The sequence below is a fragment of the Penicillium solitum genome, assembly GCF_028829755.1.
Source record: "Penicillium solitum strain IBT 25940 chromosome Unknown utg000003l_segment0_segment0, whole genome shotgun sequence".
In the NCBI taxonomy this organism is placed as follows: Eukaryota; Fungi; Ascomycota; class Eurotiomycetes; order Eurotiales; family Aspergillaceae; genus Penicillium; species Penicillium solitum.
This window is the reverse complement of record NW_027072123.1, coordinates 894,391-920,190: the sequence shown is the minus strand read 5'-3', so window position 1 is coordinate 920,190 and position 25,800 is coordinate 894,391. Positions and strand designations below refer to the sequence as shown.

General features: G+C 47.1%; 12 protein-coding genes across 12 annotated transcripts; 7 read left to right on the top strand and 5 right to left on the bottom strand.

Annotated features, from left to right (window-relative positions):
• Positions 1-372: 372 nt before the first annotated feature.
• N7455_004260 (uncharacterized protein) lies at positions 373-861 on the bottom strand (the record flags this gene model as incomplete). Its single annotated transcript, XM_065604747.1, has 1 exon — positions 373-861. The coding sequence occupies one exon, from the start codon at positions 859-861 to the stop codon at positions 373-375; it is 489 nt and encodes a 162-aa protein (XP_065461647.1).
• Positions 862-7,970: 7,109 nt separating this feature from the next.
• N7455_004259 (uncharacterized protein) lies at positions 7,971-8,622 on the top strand (the record flags this gene model as incomplete). Its single annotated transcript, XM_065604746.1, has 2 exons — positions 7,971-8,184; positions 8,234-8,622. The coding sequence occupies 2 exons, from the start codon at positions 7,971-7,973 to the stop codon at positions 8,620-8,622; spliced, it is 603 nt and encodes a 200-aa protein (XP_065461646.1).
• Positions 8,623-9,275: 653 nt separating this feature from the next.
• Positions 9,276-11,605, bottom strand: N7455_004258 (uncharacterized protein; the record flags this gene model as incomplete). The annotated part of the gene is made up of 3 exons (XM_065604745.1): positions 9,276-10,730; positions 10,791-11,137; positions 11,188-11,605. The coding sequence occupies 3 exons, from the start codon at positions 11,603-11,605 to the stop codon at positions 9,276-9,278; spliced, it is 2,220 nt and encodes a 739-aa protein (XP_065461645.1).
• A 679-nt stretch (positions 11,606-12,284) lies between these two features.
• On the top strand, positions 12,285-13,073 carry N7455_004257 (SUR7/PalI family protein; the record flags this gene model as incomplete). Its single annotated transcript, XM_065604744.1, has 2 exons — positions 12,285-12,818; positions 12,867-13,073. The coding sequence occupies 2 exons, from the start codon at positions 12,285-12,287 to the stop codon at positions 13,071-13,073; spliced, it is 741 nt and encodes a 246-aa protein (XP_065461644.1).
• Positions 13,074-13,417: 344 nt separating this feature from the next.
• N7455_004256 (uncharacterized protein) lies at positions 13,418-13,768 on the bottom strand (the record flags this gene model as incomplete). Its single annotated transcript, XM_065604743.1, has 1 exon — positions 13,418-13,768. One exon carries the CDS (start codon positions 13,766-13,768, stop codon positions 13,418-13,420), a length of 351 nt encoding a protein of 116 aa, XP_065461643.1.
• Positions 13,769-14,161: 393 nt separating this feature from the next.
• N7455_004255 (uncharacterized protein) lies at positions 14,162-14,875 on the top strand (the record flags this gene model as incomplete). The annotated part of the gene is made up of 1 exon (XM_040959545.2): positions 14,162-14,875. One exon carries the CDS (start codon positions 14,162-14,164, stop codon positions 14,873-14,875), a length of 714 nt encoding a protein of 237 aa, XP_040810069.2.
• A 1,708-nt stretch (positions 14,876-16,583) lies between these two features.
• Positions 16,584-17,139, top strand: N7455_004254 (uncharacterized protein; the record flags this gene model as incomplete). Its single annotated transcript, XM_065604742.1, has 3 exons — positions 16,584-16,635; positions 16,680-16,894; positions 17,092-17,139. Coding segments are annotated over 3 exons (315 nt in total), but the record flags the coding sequence as incomplete, so codon positions are not given.
• Positions 17,140-17,845: 706 nt separating this feature from the next.
• On the bottom strand, positions 17,846-18,205 carry N7455_004253 (uncharacterized protein; the record flags this gene model as incomplete). The annotated part of the gene is made up of 1 exon (XM_065604741.1): positions 17,846-18,205. One exon carries the CDS (start codon positions 18,203-18,205, stop codon positions 17,846-17,848), a length of 360 nt encoding a protein of 119 aa, XP_065461641.1.
• A 1,008-nt stretch (positions 18,206-19,213) lies between these two features.
• N7455_004252 (uncharacterized protein) lies at positions 19,214-19,552 on the top strand (the record flags this gene model as incomplete). The annotated part of the gene is made up of 1 exon (XM_065604740.1): positions 19,214-19,552. The coding sequence occupies one exon, from the start codon at positions 19,214-19,216 to the stop codon at positions 19,550-19,552; it is 339 nt and encodes a 112-aa protein (XP_065461640.1).
• A 1,272-nt stretch (positions 19,553-20,824) lies between these two features.
• Positions 20,825-21,331, top strand: N7455_004251 (uncharacterized protein; the record flags this gene model as incomplete). Its single annotated transcript, XM_065604739.1, has 1 exon — positions 20,825-21,331. One exon carries the CDS (start codon positions 20,825-20,827, stop codon positions 21,329-21,331), a length of 507 nt encoding a protein of 168 aa, XP_065461639.1.
• Positions 21,332-22,511: 1,180 nt separating this feature from the next.
• N7455_004250 (uncharacterized protein) lies at positions 22,512-23,154 on the bottom strand (the record flags this gene model as incomplete). Its single annotated transcript, XM_065604738.1, has 3 exons — positions 22,512-22,695; positions 22,749-22,766; positions 22,829-23,154. 3 exons carry the CDS (start codon positions 23,152-23,154, stop codon positions 22,512-22,514), a joined length of 528 nt encoding a protein of 175 aa, XP_065461638.1.
• Positions 23,155-23,691: 537 nt separating this feature from the next.
• Positions 23,692-24,270, top strand: N7455_004249 (uncharacterized protein; the record flags this gene model as incomplete). The annotated part of the gene is made up of 2 exons (XM_065604737.1): positions 23,692-24,088; positions 24,140-24,270. 2 exons carry the CDS (start codon positions 23,692-23,694, stop codon positions 24,268-24,270), a joined length of 528 nt encoding a protein of 175 aa, XP_065461637.1.
• Positions 24,271-25,800: the final 1,530 nt, after the last annotated feature.

Below are 25,800 nucleotides of genomic sequence, written 5' to 3'. Positions count from 1 at the left end.
CGCGCAACGTGGCCCGACCGCGATTCATGCACTGAAGGCTTTCAGTAGGTTCACCAACCACAAATCTAGTACTTGTCGATGATGCACGTGCAAGGATTGGTGCAAGCGGTGTCTACTCTCGTGGCATGCAACTAAGTCGACTGAACCAACGATCGAATCCCAATTCTTAAAAGTTGGGCACAGGAGTTGGAACAAAGAAAGAATCCTTTGTGATCCTGGTCCCTGATTTGTTTAAAGAAAAATACATAAGAGAATATTTGAGCACACGATGGGACGTTAGTTGGATTTGTTATCATTCAATAGTTATCTTAGGGAAGACGAAATGCCAATTGTAGTATCTCCCGCCTTTCCTGTCTTTCCTGTATTCTGCCATCAGATGTCCCTTCCAATTTGGAATCGCTTTCCGAAGTACCGACAGTCACCCGTATTTCTCGTTTCTACCGACCCGTCGGCAAGCCATGGGATTTCGTCCCTCAAATGGCGCATGCGCTGTGTGGTTTCATTGGGGCTCCTTTCTGTAAACTGGACTCTCTCTGCCTTCATATGTAATCCTAGCAGCGCCCGTGTGGTACGTTCATCCAAACTGCCTTCAATTTTCAGATTGATGCGGAATATCCACGTGTTGTACCACACCTTGTTTAGAAGGTTGAGTCCGTTTCCTCCTCCACATGCGTAAACGATTCCCCTCCGGAGCCAGGATGGATGGGGCCGTCTGCGATCTTGGTGCAAACAAATACCGTGGCACTGAGCATTCTCCCCAAATTTATGCTTGATGGCTTGCTCTAGAAGTTGGATCTGTTGTTGTGCAGTATCTGTAGTAATTCCATGTTGCCTGCCATACACGTGGATATAGTGAACCATCTTGTTTTTCTGGCAATGTAGCCCCTAAGCTCCCATTGAATTGGCCTGATTTATGTATTTCAATGATACTACGTGCCCAATAATAAAACCAATTTAATATGGGTGGTGGCACCAATTTCCTCCCGTTTGGTAGGCTGAAGTTTTGACATTGCACGCTGAGGGGGATAATGTAGAGGAGTGCTACCGATAATTGAGCCTTCACAGATTCAACCAAAAAAAGGCTCGCATCTAGTACAGCTACTTTTTTATTGTGAGGGCTTTCGTTAAAATTACTACCCTGGCCAGGAACATTTCAGGGTGGCTGGAAAGCGGAAAATGGAATATTTTTATAAACCATCTTGCATGGGAGAGAGAGGGGGTGGTAATTCGAGGGGCAATCAACCTATTCAATTGATTTCTATGGAAGCAATTATTTCTCAGACATCCAACCGGTCTGGCCTGATAGTTTGATTTATCTGGTCATATTTGTGATCTTAGAGCATTCGGTGTGTAAAACAACTGTTTAATTATAACTCCGATCGAACATGTTGAGATGTGACTGAACTGAGCGTTGGGACATCACTTCCTGCCTCGGCATTAAACTCATAGCAATCAGCACTCTTGTGTGAGGGCGAACAATAGACCTCATGAACAAGCCCTGGTTGGACACAGCTTATCAAGCGAATTGATCGCATCTGTTTGTGTTCGATACTGTAAATAGCCGTACTCACAATAGAGAATATAATAGACCTAAATCATCTCATTGCTCTGCATGTACCAGTACTATAATAGACATCCACCTCAACTTAATACAACAAATTGTTCATTTCGTCGAATCCACCACTGCACTCTATCCCAACGTAAAGTAACCATTCAGGTTGCCTGTAGCCCTGGGTTGTTCCACAATCGATGACATGTAAATGGTGGTGTGTTGTAACATGACGTACTTCCATTCATCGCATAGTAGCTCTGCAGAAAATTGGTGCATGAGAAGCCATTATGGGAGTACTCATACTTGTCTGGATACCACGCTGCGAAGTTGCTGGCCACAGAGATGTCTAACTGTTCTTGGTTTTCGAGTGTGCGATTGAGCCGAAAGCTGCGCGCAATGACAATGTTTGACATGTTTTGTCCAATGAAAGGATGCGCGAAGGTAAATTCCGTCTGAGCGTCGCTATTACCCGGGCAATTTGGCGCTTTCCAGGCATCGAGTAGTAGTGGAGCAGAAAGATTCTAGAGCGGGTTAGCAAATTGCGTCGCATGGCGTTGCGAAGAATTTACATGTCTTGATGCCCCGTCACGCATGGTGGGATTTGGAAGAGCCCATGTTGGAATGCCGAAAAGTATCGCTATCGCGAATGTTTTGGTAAACATGGCCGTTATCCTGTATTCTATTGGATCGGATTGCAGCAAGGAATTTTTCAAAGGGCGCAGGTCTGCGCTTTAAGTTATTTGTAGTTTGTTGTCGTTTGTCTCTACAGTCATCTCGAAGTTTCGGCTTGCAGATACACACTTAATAACGAATAACCACATGCTATCCAGCCGCAGAGTTGAACAGAAGTGCGATACGCGAAATGAACACGCTTGACAGCGGGAGGAATAACCTTCTTTTCTTTCGTTGTGTCCAGCCATTTTCCTTTACCCAGGAACCCACTATCTGCTTAACTGGAAGAAGCCATTGGGTTGAAGTTTCTCCAGAGCCAAGGATAAGCAGGATGGTCGACTGTTCATCTCGTTGCAGGATTATTGCGTATCTAGATCAGGACTTGCTAAGGCCGGTGAAGTGAGCATCAGTAAGGCCAGCTTCTGTGGAAAGAGATTTCAATCTTTCATTGTTAGATCGTGACCAACATTGGTGTTCAACTGAAAAATCTCCTACCCTAGCACTGAATGCCGGTGAGATTGCCCGCGAGTCTCCCCATTAATTCCTACATAGACCTGTACTCATAGCCCTTTTCTGTTCTACAACTGTGGATAAGCTAGTCCAGACGTAGATTAAAGTGGGCCTGGCCAACACTCAAAATGAATTAGAGAGAATAAAGTGATGAAACCAGTTTTGAGCGGACCTGTAGCGCTGGCACCGGACTCACAGACTGTACCTGGCGGACCAATGCAAGTCGCAGTCAGCAGCTCGACACGAAATGGGCTCGTAGGATTTGGGTGGCGATCTAGAAGCAGCCACCTCGATATCGAAAATTGAGACTGAAGACCGTTTCCGTGATCAGGGCGAATCCATTCTCCGCGGAGCTTGCAGCAATGACACATACATTGAACATGCTAGTGGGACTGAAGGATTACAGGATCATGCTGCTCACGGGCAACAAACCAGCGGCTTCCACGATAAGGAATCCTCGACAACAGTCAGGCCAGGGATTCGTCTGCCAAACGTACAAGTTGATGAGATGACTGCGGAGAAGTGGAAACCACATCAATATTCTTTGGGTCCCTACTAGCAAAGACAATAAACTGCTAGGTATGGCTAAAGAGCAGGCCAGAACCGCGACCCAGAAGGATGCTGCCCTACAAGAATCAGTTTCTAGGATGAAGTCGACACACTGAAGATCGCTCGGTCCCAAGCAGTGGCCAGCAACGATTTTCCAGAGAACGTAGGGAGACACGTGAAACGAGTGGATGCAGCACTCCCTGGGAAACACACCCGGCAGGTGTATGACCGACTATCGTGGAAAGAAGCGAGCACGTTGGCTCAACTACGGACTGGCATGGCAAGGCTAAATGGATATCTCTTTCGAATCGACGTAGCGCAGACGGATCGATGCTCAGTTCAGCATAGTCATCGTTTGCTGCCCCCGGTCGCTGCTGAGTCGGTCGACATTTCAATGTAGGGCGACGTTAAGTCAATGATCAAAGCACGCCCAAGCTATTCACTCCAAAGGAAATTGTCTCGCCTGAGGTCTCCATGTATTATTCCGAGGGCTTTGATTCCTTGTTCGATTTGTGAATATAGCGATATACTCCCCTCCCTGAGGCATCACGAGCATACGAAGTGATCTGAAGGCATTTCCGGCCATCTATACCAGAAGATTGTACGGCAGTCTGCCTAGGAATCGTGCGTATCTATTAACTCAGCTACCCATAGGACACAACTGGTTATCCACGTACGCCAAGGCCCATCGATTCCTCGACGACGATCATTGCGAGTGCGGCACACAAGAAACAGTTACCCATATGTATGCTGGTGGACTGTCCAAACCTGAGGGAAATCTGACGGAAGGTCAGGAGTGAAGCTGGGGACTACTCGTTCAATAGCATATCGAGTCTGCTGGGAGGTTCAAGTGAAGGTAGGAAAGATAAACCAGACACCCTCTCGCGGGTCAGGATAACAAACGCCGTCTTGGGCTTCGCAGAGGCGTCAAATGCCAGAAAGACACAATGTTTGTGGTCAGCGACAAAACACCTAGCTACTATATGAGCTTGAACTCTGACACGAGCCTCAAACACGATATCTTCCTCTGAAAGGCCCTCAGAAGCAAAGGTTTACCAGGAAAGTTTCATAAATTAATATTTGTTAGATAGCTCCCCATGATTCATACATAGTCGACGTGATAGTAGGCCAAAAGTGGTATAAGCCGCAACGACGAGGAGTGATTACAGTATCATACATAGCCATACCTGTTTCAGGTAGCTCGTAAATTACAGTTGTTTCACGCACTGTGGCTGATCTGTGTCAAAGCGGTGGCTGTGCGGGTTGGACAGAAATTTGGTAATTGTCTTACGACGGTAATTAATAAGCAATTGTACCAAATACGAACCCAGAACAGCCCTGACTAAGCGATTGCCGAGATGCTCTCGACATCACCCAGGCTGTCGATTTTCTTTGCGATATCAGATAATTTGCATAAAGAACCATGTTATGCTTTTACTCTGGCTGGAGGGTTGGAAGGTGGCAACCCTATACGACAGCAGAAGCCCGGTTGGACAAGGTAGGGAGGGCTAGGGGGCAAAAGGAGTGGAATGACACAGACTGAAGACTGGCAAGCGAGGCTCTTGATTATTGTGGCATGGCCGGTAATAGTCATATGGGATCGTGCTCATTAGTGATGGGAGGGAGCGAGGGCTCATCTCTATGCGTTTTTGTAGCAACTCCAAACTCTCCCTTTCAGGTGAGATACTCTACCTCTGGGGCATTCTGGGTTTCCAAAGTAGTATTGTGCCGTATAAATCTCATCTAGATAAGTATCAGTTTAGACTAAGTTTGTGAAAGGTTCAGATCCCTCATAGCCGTTGGTCTATGGCGGTGCCTGGCAATTCATAGAGAAGAATGGGCATCACTGATCAAGCTCGCTTGCGTGGGAGGTTAGTCTGGCTCAATCGGCGGAAGCATGCCATACCCGATTTACTATTTGCGTCTAGCTCAATGACAAAAGAGCATGCGCAATTAAAGTGGGTTTTAGTACGTGTAATTAGACCGGCAAATCAAGCTTGGATCTATTTTCTCTCAGGTTTCAGTGGATTTTATGCTACCAAATTCAGTCAGCCACAAGCCCCCTGCAAATTCTCGCCTTCTCCCCCTGGTACAATGAGAGTCACTTACATCTTCCCATTTAGGTCTTGACCATTAACAAACTCAGAACTCTGGAATTTGCAGGAAACTGTCTTGCAACTCTCATCGAATGGGAAATATTAGATGTCAACCACGATGTCGCGTTAGAAAATCTGCATACTAGTTAGGCTTTTGCTCTGGCCGAGGGCCTAATAAGAGACAGACTGGAATGCTGGTGGTTGCTTGAACTTATGATAAGTCTTAAACCTGGATATTTCCTTCAAGGAGGGATCGGGGTCCCATTTATACACTTTGACACTCACCATTATTAGTCACAGTTCTTGCGAATAGGTACTGGCACTTAAGCTCCTAGGACTGATATCATTCACATTGTGGTGGCGCGAAAGGTCTGGAGCTCCTAGGAAGTCCTCTCGGACTTCAGCTAGGATGAGGTATTTTCTGATTGCTAGTTTGAATATGTTGGGCAAATGAAGGGCCGCAAATTTCGTCATGGACGGCTAGATCATCCAGTAGACATAATCGATTGGTCTAGAATATTTTTGCGGATGTCCAAGTCGCTACAGCTGAAGTGGTATTCCTAGGAGCAAGTGGGCAGGCAGCAAGAGCGATAAGCCAGTGTTATTCAAGAGAAAAAAAAAATAATAATAAAATTTTAAGAATAAAACACTAAACTACATTTATGAACCACTCAATTGGGGTTTTCTGAGTTATTCTTAGATATTGTAGAACCAGATATTGAGGGCTGGACATCTTCCGCAACTATGTAGAGACGGTATTGTAGAATGCGAGACTCGGCGAGTTGAGTAGTAGCATAGCCGCAGAATAGTAAAACCAATAAACGTAGCCCCACTATCAATTTGCCTCTCAGCTGGAGGCGAAATAACCAGGATCGACTGCCAAATTGATGACGCCAGCCTTTCGTTGAGGGGACAATGGTCAAGAGTCTGGTGAACAGCTGCATTTGGATGGGGCTAGCGTGGTGCATTTTATTGAGGTGAGCTGCTGACTTAGCTGCTCCCCACGCTTTGCTCCAGTGAGCACGTCTTGAGCTTATGTAATAATCAGGTCGTGCTCAGTGAGCTAGTCAGAGCGCTCAGGTCAAGCTCAGTCAGTAAGATCAGGCTACTCAGTGAGCAAATCAGAGCGCTCAGGTGGCGCTCAGTGAGCGAGTCGTCCAGCTTATGTAACGATCAGGTGATGCTCAGTGAGCGAGGGTGGTGATTATGTAATACTCAGGGGCGTGCTCAGTTCTACTCAGTGAGCAAAAAGCGGCAAGGACTGAGCACTAAGACGGAAATGGATGGCCAAGAAGTGGCAGAGGAAATCAAGTACATAGGAAAAACAGCTCCCTAATTTTGAGAGTTCTATAAGAATCTACATACGAAAATGTGAATCACATCCGTGCTACGCTCCGGCAGCACCTTAATTGGTCCACCTCGAATACCAATCCGACTCAGTGGCAAGGTCGTGAGGTCTGAACTACTCTATAGGATACCCCATGGTTTCGCCCGCAACTACCAAGTGAAAGTCAATCGAGTAACTCGCGTTTTGAGAAGAGCCGCCGATTATTCCAAACGTATAAAAGTTGTCTACCTGGCATGTTTGTTGAACCTTTGTCGCCAGGGGCACAAGGCTTCCACAGTTTGTTGAGATGCGCTCGAGGCTCTTAGTGCCGTCAGCACGGAGCCCTATTTGCCTTGAAGTTTGGAGCACTTACATAGTTGCAAAGGAATATACCAGATAGGTTGGCATATGACAGACGATGACGATTTCCAGCATCAACGTTGCACGAGGTTTCGCTGACTTTGCTCAAGTGGTCAATGTTCTCCGTCGTAGCGTCCATGTAAGCAATTCCGTGCGAATATACACAAGCCGGAGTTTGCTGTTGCGACCATTAGATACTTGCAAACAATCAATGATAGGGACCGACCTCTATAATCATTTCGTACGGTAGTTTCGGCAGTGGGAATGTTGGCGAAGAATGATACTAGAAAATACGTCAGCGGGTCACGGTCGCGGATGCGCTTTCTGGGGATCGCACTGGATGGGTGGATGTTGCTGTGTGGATAGGGTCATCATGGGGCCTTGCGACCTATCGAAAGTCAGTATATGAAACCCCCATAATGCAGAGCGAATGTGCAGCCACTCACGACTAAAACGGCGAGAAGAAGCAACAAAATGCCAGCAGAATCTACACTGGCCCTCATCACGTTAATGCGAAATAGACAAAGTCCGTTACAGAGAGGGGGATCGAGGGTAATTTATATCTCTTGGGTCTTGGAAATGGTATATTTCTAAAGTTATAGCTTCACACGCATGGAATCTTAAATTGAGCTATACGGGCACAAATGTGCTGTCCCAAAATTAAAAGTTGATTCTTCTGCTGACATCAATTTTCAATGTCATTGGCATTTCTTTGATGCCAGTGATGCCAACATAATGATGCACCACCCGTCGTTCTTCTCTATTTCTTTTACTTTCATGGATTGCCACGCCTCCTAGGTAAATTGGCGCCTCGGAAATATGCTCATCGAGCCTTGATGATATAAAAGCGCTTCGCAGCACTACCCGCCAAAGTCAGGTCTTCGGATACCAAAGTAGTTTGGTCATGTTCAGGTCTCTGCTCACAGTCATCGCTATCCTCGGTCAGGTTCAAGCCCTTGACCTTAGGCCCCTCATTCAATCCACATGTAATACAGTCAGCACATGGCACCAAGCTATGGGAGGAAGCTTGAATGCCACGCTTTCAACTTCTGGACACACGCAATCAGTTTCCTTGTCGTCTGACTGTGAGGCTGAGATGGAAAGCGCACTCAGTAGATGTAGGTATCATACTACCCTCGCATTATACCTGACTGCTAATCTTTACAGGTGTTGATGGTGCTTCCATCGATTGTCGTGGTATTGCAGTCTCCCTGGACGGTCAACTTCCCCTGATGGCTTCGGTGAGGCAACATGCAGAAAGGGCAGCTGGTGATGAGGTTCCCTCGCAACAGCAGGGCAATTGTTCATGCCAATCGCCGCCACTGAATAAAGAGACTACGAGACCCGAAAGCACTCAACAACAGACAAGCACCAGTACCGAGAGTACCGGGTCTGCTACCCATACTGCGAGCTCTAGCTGCGAGCTCCCGAATACATCAAGCTTTGCGAGCATCTCGGCATCTCCAAACACACCTATCGAGACACATGGCCCCACCACAATACCCTCACCGAAGGGTTCTGGGGAACTCGACCTGAATACCTGCCTCATCAAGTAAGCCACTCTTTGATTAGGAATTCAAGTTGTGTTGTCTAATTATATCTTTAGGGAGGCGGACCATCGTGAGGGTGGTCTTTGTCATTGCGCCTCTGGGTCAGCAAAGGTATTTGAGTCGGCGGAGTGTACCATAGTCCATTGAGATAAAAGAGGCAGCACCTCACTTGTTAAACTTGAAGCGATGCCAGTTGGTGTAGAACCCTTGATGGTGGCCAGAGAGTGAACTACAAGTATGACGCTATGTGTTGAATGGAAGAAGAGTATATAAATCAGAGAATAGTTGAAGCCATTGAGATTCCTCGGGCTATGGAACTTACTATCTAATGTGCCAGGCTGTAAAATATAAATAACGATCAGTGCCGGACACCAAGCATATGTCTAATTCTATTTAATCGAACCACAATGCTTCCCAATAAATCAAGAAGTGCATTATCATCTATTCCTAAGCACTATATAAGATAGATACCATAGGCTTGCTCGCTTCAAGCTAAAACGTTGCCGCTTAGATGACCATGCTCCGAGATATGATAGGTCATTAGCATATGAATTTTTTAACATGCCCCACTCATACCATCTCTACCAGACCAGGCCTCCTCTATACCGTGAGCCTCTTCAAGGCCTTGGTGAAACCCGAATTCGATACCACCTTTCCCGTCAAAGGTCTTCGTCGCCGTCATGGGGATCTATAAGCCGCGCAATTTGCTCCTGTAACCATATTTCCGCTCTAGCCATCTGCTCGTCTTCATCAAGCATCCTTCTCTTGCTCCCAGCGCCGATTTGCGAGGGTGCAATAGCGTAGGTAGTATGCTCATTTTGTCTGAATTCGGCGTGTAGCACCGACGACGGATTGTGCAGATAATGAGAGTAGCACGTATATGGGGAAATGGATCGCTTTTCCCTCTCATCGGTCTGGACGTTGAAGTTGTTGTTGAATAGGCCAGTCGAGAAATCTTTCATAAATGAGTCGTGGATTGGTAGGTCTAATACTCGTGTAGTTCCTCCAACCGTGATGGTCATGACACCCAACGGCGGCAGTATGTCAGCTGGTGAAGCAGTAGCCGCGGCATTATGCGTCCGCGCTGCTGAGGTGACGAGAGGGTTTGGCCTGAGGCTCCCAGGATCCACGTCCATGCCGTCTGTGGCCATCATGGCCCGACCAACATTTGCTGTAGTCGGCCTTTCGTAGCGATGGTGAACTTCAATGTTGTCATCAGGAGGATCACCACCGGCCATTTGACTATTGTTATTCCACAGATAGCCAAAGAACGCCTTAAAAACAGACTGTCGGAGAAACCCCGCCGTCACTCGAACTGAGGCTTGACTCTGCCGCAGCGACTCTGCGGACAAAGCGAATCGATCTGCCTCGACAGTATTCGAGTACGGCTTTCCACATCTTTTCGCAACTTCTATTTCTTCGGCTAAGTCTTCTGGGTATTCGCACACTCTAGGGGAGGGTAGCTCCCCTGTTGCAAATGACGTGTCGTCTGTGACGGATGCTTGGAAACCTCTCGCTCTCACCAGTGTAAAGAAATGGCGCCATATTTCCTGCTTGGGAAGAAAGGACGATCCGGAGCTCCGTCGACTAAGCAAGTCCTCAGGATCAGCGTCTGTCGGCCATTTAAGGCGTTGGTGATCGGTCATTTCAAATCCATACTGGAAGCTGAAGCGCCAAAATTCGAGCAGGTCGGACCCTAACCATTCCTGTCTCAGCGCCATCGAAACGGGAACCGGAGTGTCATACTTCCCATACACACCCTGGTCAATGGTAATCTTTTCCCTTCGCGGCTGGACGAACAGTCTCTTCATGACACTTTGAGCCACCTCAAGATAGAGCCGATCTTTGAAAAATGTTTTCAAGGTTGGAATTGGATAATCGATCTCTTTCAAACGCGCCCATATGTCCTGCCGAGCCTCTTCCGAGAAGTTCGGGAAAAGCCGGCCCTCCTCCAACTCGACCTGCAAGGATTGCAAATCTTTACGGGAGATTTTAGGGACGCAAGATTGAAGCAGCTCGACCGTAACTCCGTCAATCAGCAATAAAAGCTCTTCCCTTCCTCCAACCAGTCTCGAAAAAGTGGAGAAGATCAAGTCCCAGTAGCATGCTACTGGCTAGATTTGCAATCAAGTTAGCTGAGATGGAACTGGCTTTGTGGTTCAGAGTAAACTTACCTCGTCGCAATGCATGGCTGTCAGTTTATGAAGTAGCCCAATCCGCATCCCTCCCCAGAGACCCGGAATAACGAGCAAAGAATTTAGCTTTTGGTGTAAGGTCTCGTGTTTGAAAAATTGCTTCAAATACTTTCCTTTCTTGCTTCCCGCGAGGGCCTCCAGTACAGCCCACCAGTTATTCGCAGCGAGCGGATCCCTGGGCGTATCAAGGTAGCCTTCGTACCGGTTAATCCGCTCGTAGATCAGTCCATCAGGTGGGCGATTGTCGTTTGGATACCGCTCCTTCAGCGATTGGATGAATTTGTGACGAATAGACTCCGCTTCATTTCTGTGGTCGTCTGGCGACACTATAAACTTATCAACGACGATCTCTGAGAGCTGAAACTGAGCAACGCACCTTCCTCATTATCCGTTAGATAGACATCAACGATCCACCACTGATCGTCGTGGTCAAGGAAATTTCTTGCAGCTGTTATGAGGTTCTCGTGGTCGTATGCGCACAACCTATAGTCCAGCTCCATATCCAAGCTAGGAATGATTCCACCGCCAGATCGGGGCCGCACGCGATCTTGCCAATGAGCCCTGGGGACTATCACCGGCACGTGGTTGTCCCTCATCAAGCGTTGACAGCCTTGCATCTTCATCATTTGTGTCAATCGACGGATATTCTGCCGGCCGTCCATCCGTCTTCTGAACCCACTCTCGAAGACGAGGTGAGAGATGTGCACTCTGGCAGATAGCTCGAAATGACTTTCTCGATAGTCATATAATTTCCGCTCCCAATGTTCAACCTCTGACTGCCTAGAAAATGACATGACGGGGTCTAGTACAAGTCACCTGTGATTTACAGGTGAGGAGGTGTATGGAATAACGAGAAAGACAACTTAGATGTCGAGGGTCACTCCGTGCAGTAGTATTTATACCACCTTAACTATTGAATCTATCAGGGAACAATTGTGGGCCGAAGATCTGACGCGCCAGCCTGATCACTTGTAATTGCATGCCCTCATATTCCGGCGGTTAATGCTGTCAATTATTTGCCTGCCCTCACAACACCTATGTATTATGGATCCCCATTCTCTGGTAGTTTATCTGACACATTTAGCTACTACTGCCCATAGAATGAGGCGGAAAATTGCGCCGGCCTCAGTTAAATTTGCAGAACACTGCCCACACGGGTTAAGTTGACCATATCTGGAAAGCTTATATATATGCTTCCCTGAATTGCGATACAGCATAGTTCTCAATTGTTCTCTCGATCTCAAAGTCTATTATTCGGTCAAGAGACACTCCTCTATCTTCTCCCTTCTGAAGCCATGAAGTTTTCCACCAAGAGCAGATTAGATTCGCTAGTTTCAACCACAGCATTGTCATTTACCGTCGCCGTTCTAGTGTGTCTATCTTTTGTCTTTGTGGGATGTTCGTCGTCTTCCTCGCCGAAGGGTCTACATTTTCTAAAAGTAAGATACGCCCGAGAAACTTCCATGCTAATCAATGCCAAGCAATCGGCAGGTAGACCTGAAAGAATTTCCAAAGCTGCGTGATTTGCAAATCCGGGACTCATTCAATATTGATACTGCGCGTATCGAGAGCGGGGGAAGAAATGCCGTCGAAGGCGTGGCATCTAGCATCCATACCAGTACAAATGAAGCAATCCATGAGGCAACGTCAGCTGCCAGCAGCATGGTCGAAGCCCAGGTACACGAATTCAAGTCACATCTGCCTCAATACTATTTGGTCGGCCTCTGGAGCTACTGTAAAGCCAAGGATGGCTCGGAGATGGTTTGTTCCGACCCCAGCACCTCTTTTACTTTTGATCTATCCGCCGTGCTTGATTCCACACCCATAAATCTCAGCAACATACTTCCAGATATTGACCTAAGCTTGATTTCCGGCTACCGACGGTTTTCCCAGAGTGTGATCTGTTTGTATATTGCTGGGTTTGTGGTAACCACATTATCCGGAGTTTTGGCTTGTCGCAAAGTTTTCTTTTCAAAAGGCAGCAGACCCCTTGCCATATTTTGCACGGTATGTGATACTTGGACAAATATCGAAGAGACATGCTGATAAATTAAGCTTTCCTCGATGCTGATTACGACTGCCACAATTGTGGTCACGGTGATGTATGGGGTTTTTGCTTCCAAGGTCAAAGACACCCTGCAGCCTTACGGCGTTGAAGTTACCCTTGGAGCTAAGATGTTTACCACAGCATGGTTGGCAGTGTTCTTTTCTATTGGTGGTTCAACCATATGGTTGGTCCATCTTTTCTGCTGTTGCATCTAATTGGCAAGCCCGTAGATGGTCATTCGGCTGGGAGTGTGGGAAATGATATATAGGGACGGTGGCAGATGGTGGGCTAAACATTGCTCGCCTTTATGGTGCACATTCTGTGGTAATCGAAACTTCTTGATAGCTGCGTCTGATTCATGAGAGCTTTGTGTTGGTGGGCTCCTACATGGTGTATGAGCTTTTTGAGAGAAATACTGTGGTACACAAAGTACATTATGATTTTCACGCGGCTATATAGAATTACAGAAATTCCGCCTTTGAAAATATCACTATAGTAGAGTGACCAGTCGTGCTCGTCCATCTTCCCAGGCGACGATGCCAGGCTAGTAGTTCCACCATCATCTTGTACCCTGCAATGAGGCTTGTGGGTCGGTGTACATTCTCCTAATGGGCTCGAAGACAACGCGCGCTGAGTGTGATTCATTCACTGAGCAGAACTCCTCGCATTCCGCTTGGGCTTCGCATGCTCTTTCAACCAGATTACAGATTGTGTTCTGAAAATTTCGGAGAAGTTGATGGACAGAATTGGTCGAGCGCTCGGTGCCGGATTTGTAAAGTCTTTGTAGTTCGGTGAACGTATGTTCTGTGAGCTCTTGGAGTAGCTTGAAGAGGGAATAGCAATCGCGATAATAAGCATTATGAGCTTGTTGTTGACCGATCTGGCGTACAATCTGTACAATATCTTCCATGGTGCTATCATGGAAGAGAGATAGAATCACGATTCTCAGGTCTTGCATTTGCATAATGAGAGAGACCAATTACATAGTCAGGGAGGTCTGTCGGTCGGTTGGTAAGATTGAATATCGATGAGGCAAAAAAGGAGTTTCTGGCAACTCAACATAAACGTGGTCATTTCTGAGGCGCCGGCCGTTGAGGTGGGTGGTCATTACAGATATGATGGTTCCTCACCGTTCTTGTGATCAACACCGCACCCATCAGTATTCCAACACTTACTGTATGTTTCTGCAATACCTCTCCCACGGTCAATGAGTAAATCTGAGTTCCATTCTTGTCTATAAAGCCAAATGCTCGCCCGAGGAATGCTGCCTCAAGAGGGCCGGTGCTTACCCCAACTTTACACAATGGACACGCTCGATTACCGAAACCTGCGCAACTGCGCCATAGGTGTCATCATAGGCACGCTTGGATTCTCGTACTTTGTCATTTATCTACTTATGTTCTTGATCTTCCATTTCCCCTCATCTCAACAGTCAATCCCATACGCTCTAGCAGTGATGGCGTTTGGTGGAGGAAGTGCCATATGGTATCTGTACGTTATCTTTCAGAATGGCTTCAGTGCATTCCAGAAGGAGAAAATGACGAAAGAGCAAGATTCCCCGTGGTTTGTTGGTTTATTCCTGGTCTGGACCACAGCTCTTCCCACGATCGCTTTTCTCTTTCCCACCCAACCATTGCTACAACTTGGGTACGCATCGGCTTTCACCATGATCGCGGCCGGAAGCCTCTCGGACGGCTATCTCAAAGACGTGGACACGGGGGCATTTCCCGCCCGATTATCTCTTCAATTCGCCTCAGTTGGTCTGTTGGCCTTGGTACCGTCCATTCACGCATTGGCCGAGCCGCTCCACGCTCCCTCTCCACTGGCCACTGCATTCGGCAAACTGGTACTTCTCAACTTCTGCGGTTGTGCTCTGTACGCTTTGCGCCCTCTTGAGAGAATTGGAATGGTCCAGTTCTGGCAGCCCAGTCTCCACGGCATGTACTTGGTTTTGACATACAGCCTCGTTGAGTATTCCAAAGCGGTGTTGCAGGTAGCAATTCCTCACATGTCTTGATATCGAGAAGTGTGTGGAAGTATGGGCAATAGTGGACTACAAAGGCTCGCACGCATGAAACTCCATGTCCTGTTGTCCATCGTTCATTTTATTCCTGGTGTACTGTCTAGATGAGCCGTTAACATTGAAGTGCGTGACTTATTCACCATATGAAATGTCTGCGTCGCGTTGATCCAGATGCTGTTTTCGATTTTATTATTATCTCTTATTTATGTGATTATTTTTTGTTTCTTAGTTTGAGAATCCTGCGTGTATCTTTTCGAGGAGCAAGAGGAATATATCAATTTTAGAACACATCCCTCCCGAGCAGATTGAAACTTGGCCTAAAATAGCAGAAGTATTTACGTCACGTCTATCGACGTTTAGTTGCATATCGCATGCTGTAAAGTATTGAGAAATGCCTCGTATCATCAGTTGCCTGAGGCCCTCTAATACGCGAGTGAGAAAAGGGAAACACAGTCTTTATATCATTGCAGAGCTTGGCCACTTAGCGCTGTTGGAACAACTACTTATTAGCTGACACAATATAGAGGCTCTTTAGAACGGCCAGTGAAGATTATAAGCGATTAAGACACCTAAATAGAGCATTTTTCACTTACTTTGATGTTTTAGTGATGTAGCTATCCATTTTGCTCCGTTCCATTTCATAGTGTGCCGACGAATAGCAAGATACTATCATGACGGTGAACGGATATTGTAACCCCGGCCTCCGCATTTTCTGATCCCAGCACCCTTTGAAAAGGAGATACGTATTGAAATTTGCCGATGATAAAACATTATCAAATCATGGGTCTTGAGCAAGGGTTAGTTACGGTTTTCGGCCTAAGGAGTAAACACGATAAGCTAATGAGTCCGTCCAGGGCAGACAACCATGGGCTGCTGAAACTGACACGGAGAATCCGCGGTGCATGAAAACTGCCCTTGGGATATACTCATTCAAGACACCGTATACTCTATGGCTATTTCCAGCCATTTTACACGTGAATGCTGTTTTATCGAAACATTGTGTGACTTCCAGGCATTTTGTAGCGAGCACACACTTTACTTTTGCTACGGGCCCAAAGACTGAGTCCTGAGAGAATGGCAGTGCTCTCCAGAATTCGAGTTATGCATTTATAAATGTATGCACCACCTCTGTATATCCTCGATGTCTATGTGAAAGCAGGACACTGCAACTGTGATTGGCCCTTGTAAATGTGGTCTTACATGATGCAAGCTAAATCAGAAACTATACTGCAAGCTTTAAATGTGGTATCTATTTTCAGGTCTGCGCAGAAAAAGAGCCAAAGTGTTGCTCCGAAGCCGCAAATGAGAATCCTCAGTTAACCTTCTGTGCCATAAGATTGATGGCAGCTGCTTTTTTATAGGCAGGAAACTCAGTATAAGAAAGTCCTAGACTGAAGTGAAGACATCCTGGGAATTTATCCACTATTACCTGGCCAATATGTCTCTGTCACAGTATATAAATCTCAAGGGCTCGTTCAAACAAGAACATTAACTGGCAGTCAAGTATGGTTGTGGTTTCACAAAACATCATCAGATCCGTCTTGGTGACTATTCTTCTACTTCTCAACTTTGGGAGACTATTTCTTTTGTATTGCATCCAACCACGCTGGCGGTGGTATAAAGTCGATTTAGCGCCGTGTGCCTTGTCTTGTAGTTCCTTTGCCATTCTTGCTGGGTTGTTCTGGAGCAACAGGTTTCCAGCATGGAGTCAAGTACTCTTTTGGATTACCCCAATATTCCCACCACTACAAGCGGTAAGTTGACAGCACACCGAACTCGGTCACATACAGTGTTTTAGTTCTAACTAACAATGCTGCAGTACATCCGCATAGTCTTCCAGCAGCGCGAAAACCCGCTCACGCCTCGATTACTACGTTTCATATGCCCTTCCTTCTCTCTGGCTTCAACATTGGCGAAAATAGCAGTCTCCCTCGTTGGGACCTTCCTTCTGAGCTCTGCTCATCTGGGTGGCCTCTATATTCTCTTCGCGGACTACCTTTGTGTAGTTGCATGGTATTGGTGGTTGTTTCAACAGTCAACTGCCGGTCGAGCTAAGTTGCGGTGTATCTCGTGTCATCTCTCTGCAATGGCACTTCTTTTGCTTGTGATTGCCGTCATTGGTACGTTGGAGAGATCGTGGATGATTGCATTGGAGGTAATCGCGGATTCCCACGTTATACCGTTATACCAATAATGCTGACACTCAACAGTTCGAACTGGTCATCATCGCCATCTGGGCGTCGTCCTTGCAGTCAATTCCGTGAGCCAAATAGGTGATAGGTGGGTCCTTGGTTATCTCCAACTAGCTTGTGGTATGTGGACGGGTGGCTCAGACAAGGCCATTGAAACCAGGAGTTTGTTAATCGTGCTGTCTCTAAAAGATTAAATGTTCACAAGAATCACGCAACGGATCGTTTTCAAGTCTAAATTAGGTATATAAAAATAAAACTTGACGGCCCTCTGTCTACACCGTAAACTGCGTTCTCCTTGCTTTAGTGCGTGTAGAGTAGCAGGTAGCATGATCTCTTCTCAGAACAACTTGGTGATACAGGCTTTGAAGAATATGTATTTTGAGAGACCTTTGCGAATTTCGAGAATGGCACGGATAATGGCACACCTATCATGCAAGCAAGCAGCATTAAATCCCAGTACACTTCTTCTGGCCGTTCTATGCGCCCCAATTACAGTAAGCACTTGTATATGCAATTGTATACAACAGGCATCATAAAAGTGTACAGAATATCCTCTTGTATACTGGCAATTTTGCGTATACCAATCGATAGGATGCCTAGCTGAGCAATCCGCTACATAGAGTCCATGTTTACGGGCTAACTCATCACGCACTGCATTCTCACTCTCATTTTCTGGCAAGTTATTTTCATCTATTCAACGATGTAGGAGCGAAACTAGAGATTGCAACATGCCGCCCTCTGGGTCTTCATGTCTGCCCTATCCTTGTCCGATCTACCAACGTCTATGGGGCTTGGGACGAAGTCGCCGCATCCAATCCAGTCGAATTGCCTCTCGCTCTGAAACAGCTCGCTTCCGGCGCCGACGTTCTTTGGAACCCTTCCTTTGGGGTCTGCCAGGCTGTCCTTCTAGGAACGTAACGTGCGAGCCATGAAATCGACGATGAATCCTCAATTCAAGGACCTTCTTGGCTCGCTGCAAAGGTGGGCTCGATGAGTCAGTGCGAATGTTACGACCGGCATGGCGAGTGATCATCTTTGATGGCAGAAGATTTGAGGAGTCACACAGTAGTGGCATCAGATCGTAGTCGCTGGCTAGTCTTTGGCGGCGGGGCCGGCGAGCTGTTGGAGTCATTGCAATTTTAACAGATAGATGGCACAAAAGACATGGAGTCGACCCAATCTTGCTCAATATATATATTCCAATATTTGCTGGGTCTTTGGGAATGTTGTTAGCGAACCCGACAGTCTGCTCAGTCGCATCAGCTTTCCACCCTCCATTAAGTTACTATCGGTTCCGCCGGCACCTTGGAAGGCAGAAATCTTTGGCAGCGTGAAGACGCCCCAACCAAATTAATTCCAGCGTTTGCCGACCAAAAGTTAATGATTGAGGATGTATTTGAACAGAAATTGAGGTTACTTTTTCCTGTGTTTTCTTTAGTAGCCCAGTTTATTTGATGAGGTCTCAATAAAACTTATACCCGACTTTCAACCAAATCTCAACTAATCCAAGTTTTCAGCTGAAACTTTATTTACCCAATTTGAATGGATACTGGTGGGCCCCACCCACGGATACCACTTTCGACTTGAGAAAGAACGAATCATCGATCCTACATTGAGCCGGTGTTTTGGCGGAAGGGTCAGTTCCGAATCATATTTTAAATACCCGCGTCCCCATTCCCTTGATATTCTTTGAGTGCTGAAGGTACCCTACGATGCCTAAGCGTAGCAACGAGAAGCGCTTAAAACTGAATCAGCAATGTCGAGAAGCCCTAGCGGCCAATATATGTATTTGTGGCCCTCTACTGACAATAACTCAGCTAATACTCCTAGATGACCGACTTCGCATCGTAGTCGCTCCTGAAAAAGTCCGTCTCCAACCGCGACCTGAAGATGGATACGCTTGGTCCGTCACGAGCGCAAATGCTAGTGTGCTCAAATCTAGCTTGAGTAGCGGTAAGATTCATCTTTACCGGAAAATTTGCAATGAGATCGGCCATTCAATCGAGGCTGTTTCCCCGCACGCGTTGGGACACTCACAGTCAAATACGAGCTGTATTTCAAGGGGGGTGAGCATTACTAAACATCCTTATTGATACAGCATTGCTGACAGAGCCTGGAGACGGAGAGTTTTGGTGACGGAATGGATGGTTCTTTCACAGCAGAGATTTCCAAGCTTAAGGCTGCTAATAGCAGCATAGAAATCGAGTTGGAACGCACTCGTGCCCGACTGAATGACTGTCTTGACGAAAGTTACACGGTCCGGGCTGAGGCCAATGAACTCCGCCACGATATGCAAATTCTTCGGTCGCACAATAAGAAACTGCATGATGAATTAACAGAGGCGAAAGCGGGAATTGCTGGAGCAAGGCGGATATTAAACTCATTACAAACGGAGGGAATTGGGATCGAACTTGGCACCCGCGATATCCAATCGTCAGTCAATGGCATCCATGAGGTAGCGAGCGAGGTCTTGGATTGACGGGAGCACGCGGCAGAGATCCCATATGCGCTAACAGCCTACTGAGTACCCTAGTTGTCATGCGTCAAAGACAACGTTAATGTTACCCTCCAATAATACGCCTTACAATTCGGTAACAAATTCATCTAAACTCAAATCATCGCCGGTGTCGTGATGTATAGTATACATAGACTGTGATCGTGGCCTACCAGGAAGTGAGCCGTAGGAGTCTCAAGCTGGGTGCTTGATAGCAGAACCCTCAACGGGTGAAGGCCGAGACCCATGCCGTAGCTTAAACTAACAATTATAACATGCTCAGGTACCTGCTATGACTGCCGCTTGATTCGTAGCACTGGAGGTTCCTATCCCCCCAAGCATGTCTATGCCATGGTGGACACTAGATTGATACCCTTACTACTGAGTCTTGGCCGCAAGAAATGCCTTTCCCCCGAGGCTCAAGTAACGGCTTGTTAAGGAATCCAGACGTATGGGGACAGGAAACTTAGAACTGTTAATTCGGAAGACAACGCCGCTATTTTCTAGGGCTGACCAATGGATAGTCCTGGGAGTCGGCAAACTTCACAAAACATTGAAAGATGACATTTTACTCTTAGCTCTACACTTTGGACGGGATGTAACCGATTGGTCCTTTCTATCATGAGACAGGGTTGTATGCAACAACTACATATTTGTGCGGACCTGTGGCTCGCACCCTCCATAATCGAGCGGTAGGTATTTTGTGCGTTCGCACTAATGCCCAGTGCTCAGTTTTCTTAGGATTATGACCCTTGTTTGGCATACGTCCTGGGCAGGAGCAAGAGCGGTTTCATTCGGGTTCAAGTCCTGCGCTTGGGTCTCCTCGTACTATATAGTTCAGCTTCTCGAAACACACTTCTTGTATTACTTTCAAGCTTCTACGTCTCGTTGCGCTATTGTTCATCTCACGATCGAACACACCTGGCATGGCAAAGAATCACAAGGCTTTCCGGGAACAGGCAGATTACTGTAGCGAAGTACAGCTGCGTGCTGCGTCTTCCTGTTATCCCCTTCGGTCTACGCGGTCTAGATCTAAAGACGATCGGAACCCTCTCAAACCGGCGACTGGGTTGCACAAGCATACGGTACCCAATCTTTACCTTCCACCATATGTTCTGGATTTGCCTTGGCCAACATTGCCCTGGTGACATACCTTGACGTACTCCCAACTGACTGTGTTAGGCATCCTCCATCACGAGAACACGAAAGCCTAGGCTGAAACTTGATAAAGCGTCCCATAGGACATGTCTTCATATTATGTCCATCGTTGAGGAAGAGATCCAAAAAGCGCAGGAGGAGAGAGAAAAGGAGAGAGACAAGCATTGCCAGCTGCTGGAACAACTTGAGGCCGAGAAAGCCGATGAAACTTCGAAATTGCAGCTGGCTATTGCAGCAAGAGATGCAGCGTTGGCTGACAGTCAACGGGTCAGGCACGAGGTCTGTGAGTTGCAGCAGCAGCTAGAGTCCACAAATGCCGCTCTGCAGGATCTGGTGCCATGGAATGATATTCAGCTGGTTCTGGATCAGGTACACGGGGACATGGTATCCACGACCACTCGATTTTGGAACATGATCGATGCCCTCCAGAACAGACGACTGGCATCCTATTTGCCAGGCTCCGGGGTGACTCACGCGGACCGGGCCGAGCAAAGCGGCCCGGCTACTCAGGGCCACGATGCCCTCCTCAGCCTCTCTGAATCGAATGTCCCGCTTCCTAGCCAGCAAGAGCCGTCTGCGACCAACCAATTCGGATCTCTTGTCTGAAAAGAATAACTGCGTTGAACTTGCTGGGTCTTAATTTCCACTGGATAGAATTGCCTTTTTAATGAAGTCAACGCGCAGATAGCTCATGAACAGGCTTCCTGCAACATTATCACCAAACCATTCTTAGGGTAGTGATTACGAAGTATGTGTATTGCCAATTTCTTGCTCCGAAGAATATCGCTGGGCGCCTTGGTCCAAGAACTACCAGTACGAGTAAGCACAGGCGTCTCGATACAGTCAGTGTTCGGCGCAGGTTAACGGCGGGTTCACCACTCTCTAGGCCGACCAACTCCAGACTCCTTGGTTGTTTTTTATACATTAAGAAATGTAATGAGTAGGTGGGACTGATACTTGTAGAGACGCAGTCGTGGTGAATTCAGTATCACACCTCTTAGATACGCTTCAGAAATAGGAAAGTCCTTGGCACGCTGCTCTGTGGAGATGATATTTATTGTAGTCCATGTAAAGGGAATGCATCTTGATAGTCCGATCAGGACAATGCTAGGCCTTGTGGCTATGGGTCCAATGGAGAAACCCCCGCTTCTCATGCGCACTACAGTTGTTATCTCTTCTCGTTCCTCAATCCAAAGCTTGCCGTAGTATGTCCTGATCTAACTCAATCACAAATAGCAATTGCTCAACTACTAGGCACATTGGACTACTCTACTAGTATCGATCGCGAAGGATTGCACCTTAATAGTCGCAACCAATATGCAATCATCTTTACATGGCGTATAATTCCTATGTACTACTGTGGCTTTAGCCTTTGGGGCATGTCTCCAGTTGTACAAATTGTGCAATACTGGACTAGACAGTACAAATCATCTTCAATGGTGGAACTAATGAAAGGCTTAAAGTACTCGTTTACATATAGTGGGTCGCGACTATAGCCACTCGGCTCGGGCGAGATAGCTTTGGTGTGCACAACCTAGGCAAGCATTGATAAAATTCGAAGACCCAAATACAACGACAAACTATACATGGCTCACCTGGTACCAGCTCGCATGGGTCAATCAGACCTTTTCCTGTGTCCGTCCAACTCAGCGTCCATGATGAGAGTGTCCATATTCAGTAATATTTTCAGTCGGTGAAGCAATCGTATTCACAACTCAAGACCAACACGAATTATATCCTTCCTCTGGTATATATGGTCGGATATCAAAACACAGTTTGGGTCGCATCACTGCTGCCGCCGACGCATGGATCGCCCAGTCTTCTGGCCCTCTGTAGATTTGTTTGTACCCTGTCCGGTCACCTTCTGTACCTCAGTCTCGACGATTGCCAATCGGCCCAAGATGTCAACCAGGTCGTTGCGAACGGCTTCATTCCAGGCGCCTTGGTCATGCGATAAGCGCTCAATAGACCTGCGGGGACAGTTAGTGCTTTAAATTCTCACGCATTAGCGACCGCAACTTACCCCATTCGGTTATGTAGTCTGGACATTGTTAGCAGGCCAATTCCCAATTCTAAATTACGTCCGTGTGGGATTGTACTTACTCCGTCAGGCATTCAAGAGCAACCATATTACTGTCTCCGGAGGGCTGAGTTTGCCCACGTATTTCCAAATCCGTTTCATGTCCAAACACAGTTCTCCGCTGTCGTGCAGCTTCTTGCTCACTCTCATCAGCTGCGTCACTATTTTGCTGGTCGCCTGAGTCATTTTCCTCCTGAGGTGACTCGCCCCTTGTTGTATCACCTGTAGCGCTGCTGGACACACTGCCGGTATCCTCAGACTCTAAGGACGACAAAGACAATGCACGTTGCAATCTGGTTCGAAAGTCTGGTCGTCGAAGAGGGCGCGAGGCTTTTCGAATTCCACCCATGTCTGCGTCTTAGTTACGCTGAGGTGAAGAGAGTTCCCACTTCTGGTTGAGTGTGATAGGAGAAAGCACTCCGGCTTTATAGCAAGTTGTATCGCGAGACTAGAATTAAGTGTTGTGCTTGCTCACGATAACGGGAATCTCAAGCGCACGCATTTTTCACCCATGCGTTCTGATTCTGCACGTAGAAATCTATTCTATTTCTGCATGGCTCACTAAGAGTCGGACATGTTTCAACGAACTGGTGAAACCATGTGATATTGTCAACAGGTGCACGGTGGCCGTTCAACGTTGTTGATTCTCAACGAAACATAGTACATCAAAAGTTGAAGGCTTCTGGACTTCAGAAACTTGAGCTGGGACGAGCCGTGAGAGTCTGGTACCAGTTCACCAAGCTGAGCCATGGCTCATAAACGCAATCGCCATTTTTATGTAGAACACTATGATCTTTTAGACTCAACAACCCTTCCTCTTCGAATTCACTTTCTGCTGTTTTATTCAACCGTTCTTCCCACTTTTGTGACTTGCCCGAGCATCACCATGTCCCCACGTAGCGCATGCGGCTGGCCAGAATGGGAAGAGAAAAACCTTCTCTCTTGGCTGGATTCCCATCGGGGCCTGTCGTGGAAAGCCCTCTCCGACGCATATTATGAAGAATATCTGGTGTATCGAAGCGTTGAGTCTTTACGAGGGAAAAAGTACCATATTCTGCGGAAGCAGCGTCGCACTGGCGCCAAAGTTCCCGGACGTTCAGGCAGACAAAAGCGCCCAGGCGACGTGCGGCGCTCGCTGGTCGATAGCGGTTCACGATCACCCCTGCCAGACAATAACTCTGCCCAAAGGAACATTGATAAATGGTTTCAAACAATTCTAGCGGCCGACCCTAGCCAGTCTGGCGATAGCGATAAACCAGCTCAAACAGCACGCTCGAAAATACGTATGAAATACTTTTATTCTTCCTATATAAGAGGCTGACCTTTTGCCACAGGCTGCGTGACGCCAGCACCGCTTCCGTACTCGCCTCAAAGAACACGATCATCGTCCTGGATGTGGGACTATGTACATCGTGTCTGTGCCGCCAGGAAACTGAGATACCGGCGAACAGAACGTCCACACTAGCAGCATGTTATCGACTGGAGCGCTACATTGCTAGGTCGAAGGAACAGTGGCCAACCATTTCGATGAAATAGTCCTGGTGTATGTTATTGCCATAAGAGGCAGTGATTACTCGACAATAGATCCCTCAGCATGAGAGATATGAATTACTCCATGGATTTCGTATAGGAAGGAGCAATCACCCTTTTTTGGAATTACAACAGTAGTGAGGAAGTTCCAAAGTCAAAGGTGAACATTCGAGCATGGTCGTGGTGCCTCTGAGCAGGCCCAGCTACACAGTTTCGTCCTTGTCATTCTAAACCAGGGGCATGGCCCATGTGGCCTGCAAAATACTGCGGACAGTGTATAAGGATTCACGGTACTATGAGTTTTCCCATAAGCAGATAGGACAGGGTAGCAAGACTAAAAATATATGGGTTCTTGTTAGCCCAAGGAAACATGTCCGCTTGGATTTAATTGGATCGGTGGTCGAGAGCGGAGTGATCTTTGGAATGAAGCGTCCGATCTGCTTTCGACCCACGCGCAAGTCACAAGTAAATCAAGTTTGACACAGACTGCGGAACCACGAGCGGGACTGCCGATCAGTCGCGGAACTGCAAATCATTTCGAGAGTTTGTTGTAATGAACCATGGAAATGCTCGCTCGGTGAGAGAATGCGGTTTTAATGATGAATTCAAGCCTGGGTTTCTGCCCACTTTCTGGTCTGTTCGTGACTAAACCTTGCAGCCCAAAAATGAGAACTAGAACAGAAACACTACAATCTCCGCCGGGCGGTATGTAGGATAAATTTACTGCGGTAAGGCCAACATTTTATTAGAAAGTTTCTTTAAATTCAGCATCTTGATAGATGTGCAGATCGATTGAAATAAGGTTTAGGGCCGCAGGAGGGCCGGTCCACATCGAAATCTTGTCCGGGGCCAATCGGTTTTAGTAAAACGGAGGCATTTTATTTAAGCTCATGTGGTTTGTCCATAATTAGCATAGTTCTTTACAAGCCGTCTGCTAGAGTTATTGAAATAGCGGTAGATTTGAAGAGATGGAGAGGAAGTGTTGTTATGGTCCAAAGAGAGTAATAATCATCGGAGAAAGGCTTATTGCAGGAGAAGATACGTAGCTTCTAGAACGTTCTACAGACCAGATAGGCAAAGTTCAGCTTGCCACTTGACAGGGGAACTTACCTTCTCATGCCTGCGACCAAGAACACAACCACGGATCGGGTTGTAGCCTACCATTCTGTCGCCAAAGTCTGCTGTTATTCCAAATACTCGCCCGCCCCAGCAGTACCTCCTAGGCAACAAAGTCCCGTTCCATCGGACACTGATGGCCGAAAGCTTTGGGCTTGTGGATCGTGTCTGGACCTTTGCAATTCTTTCCAATTTCTCTCCGGGCCACAATTAGAACCTCCCTGATCTACTGTCCCCTGGGTCGTCGCTGAGATCTGCATCGCAGAACCCTACCTGCGTCTGTCTAAATTCACGCGTGGTGTTTGATTGGCCGGTCGGGTGCTTTTCGTCTCTAGTGTCTCAATAGTGT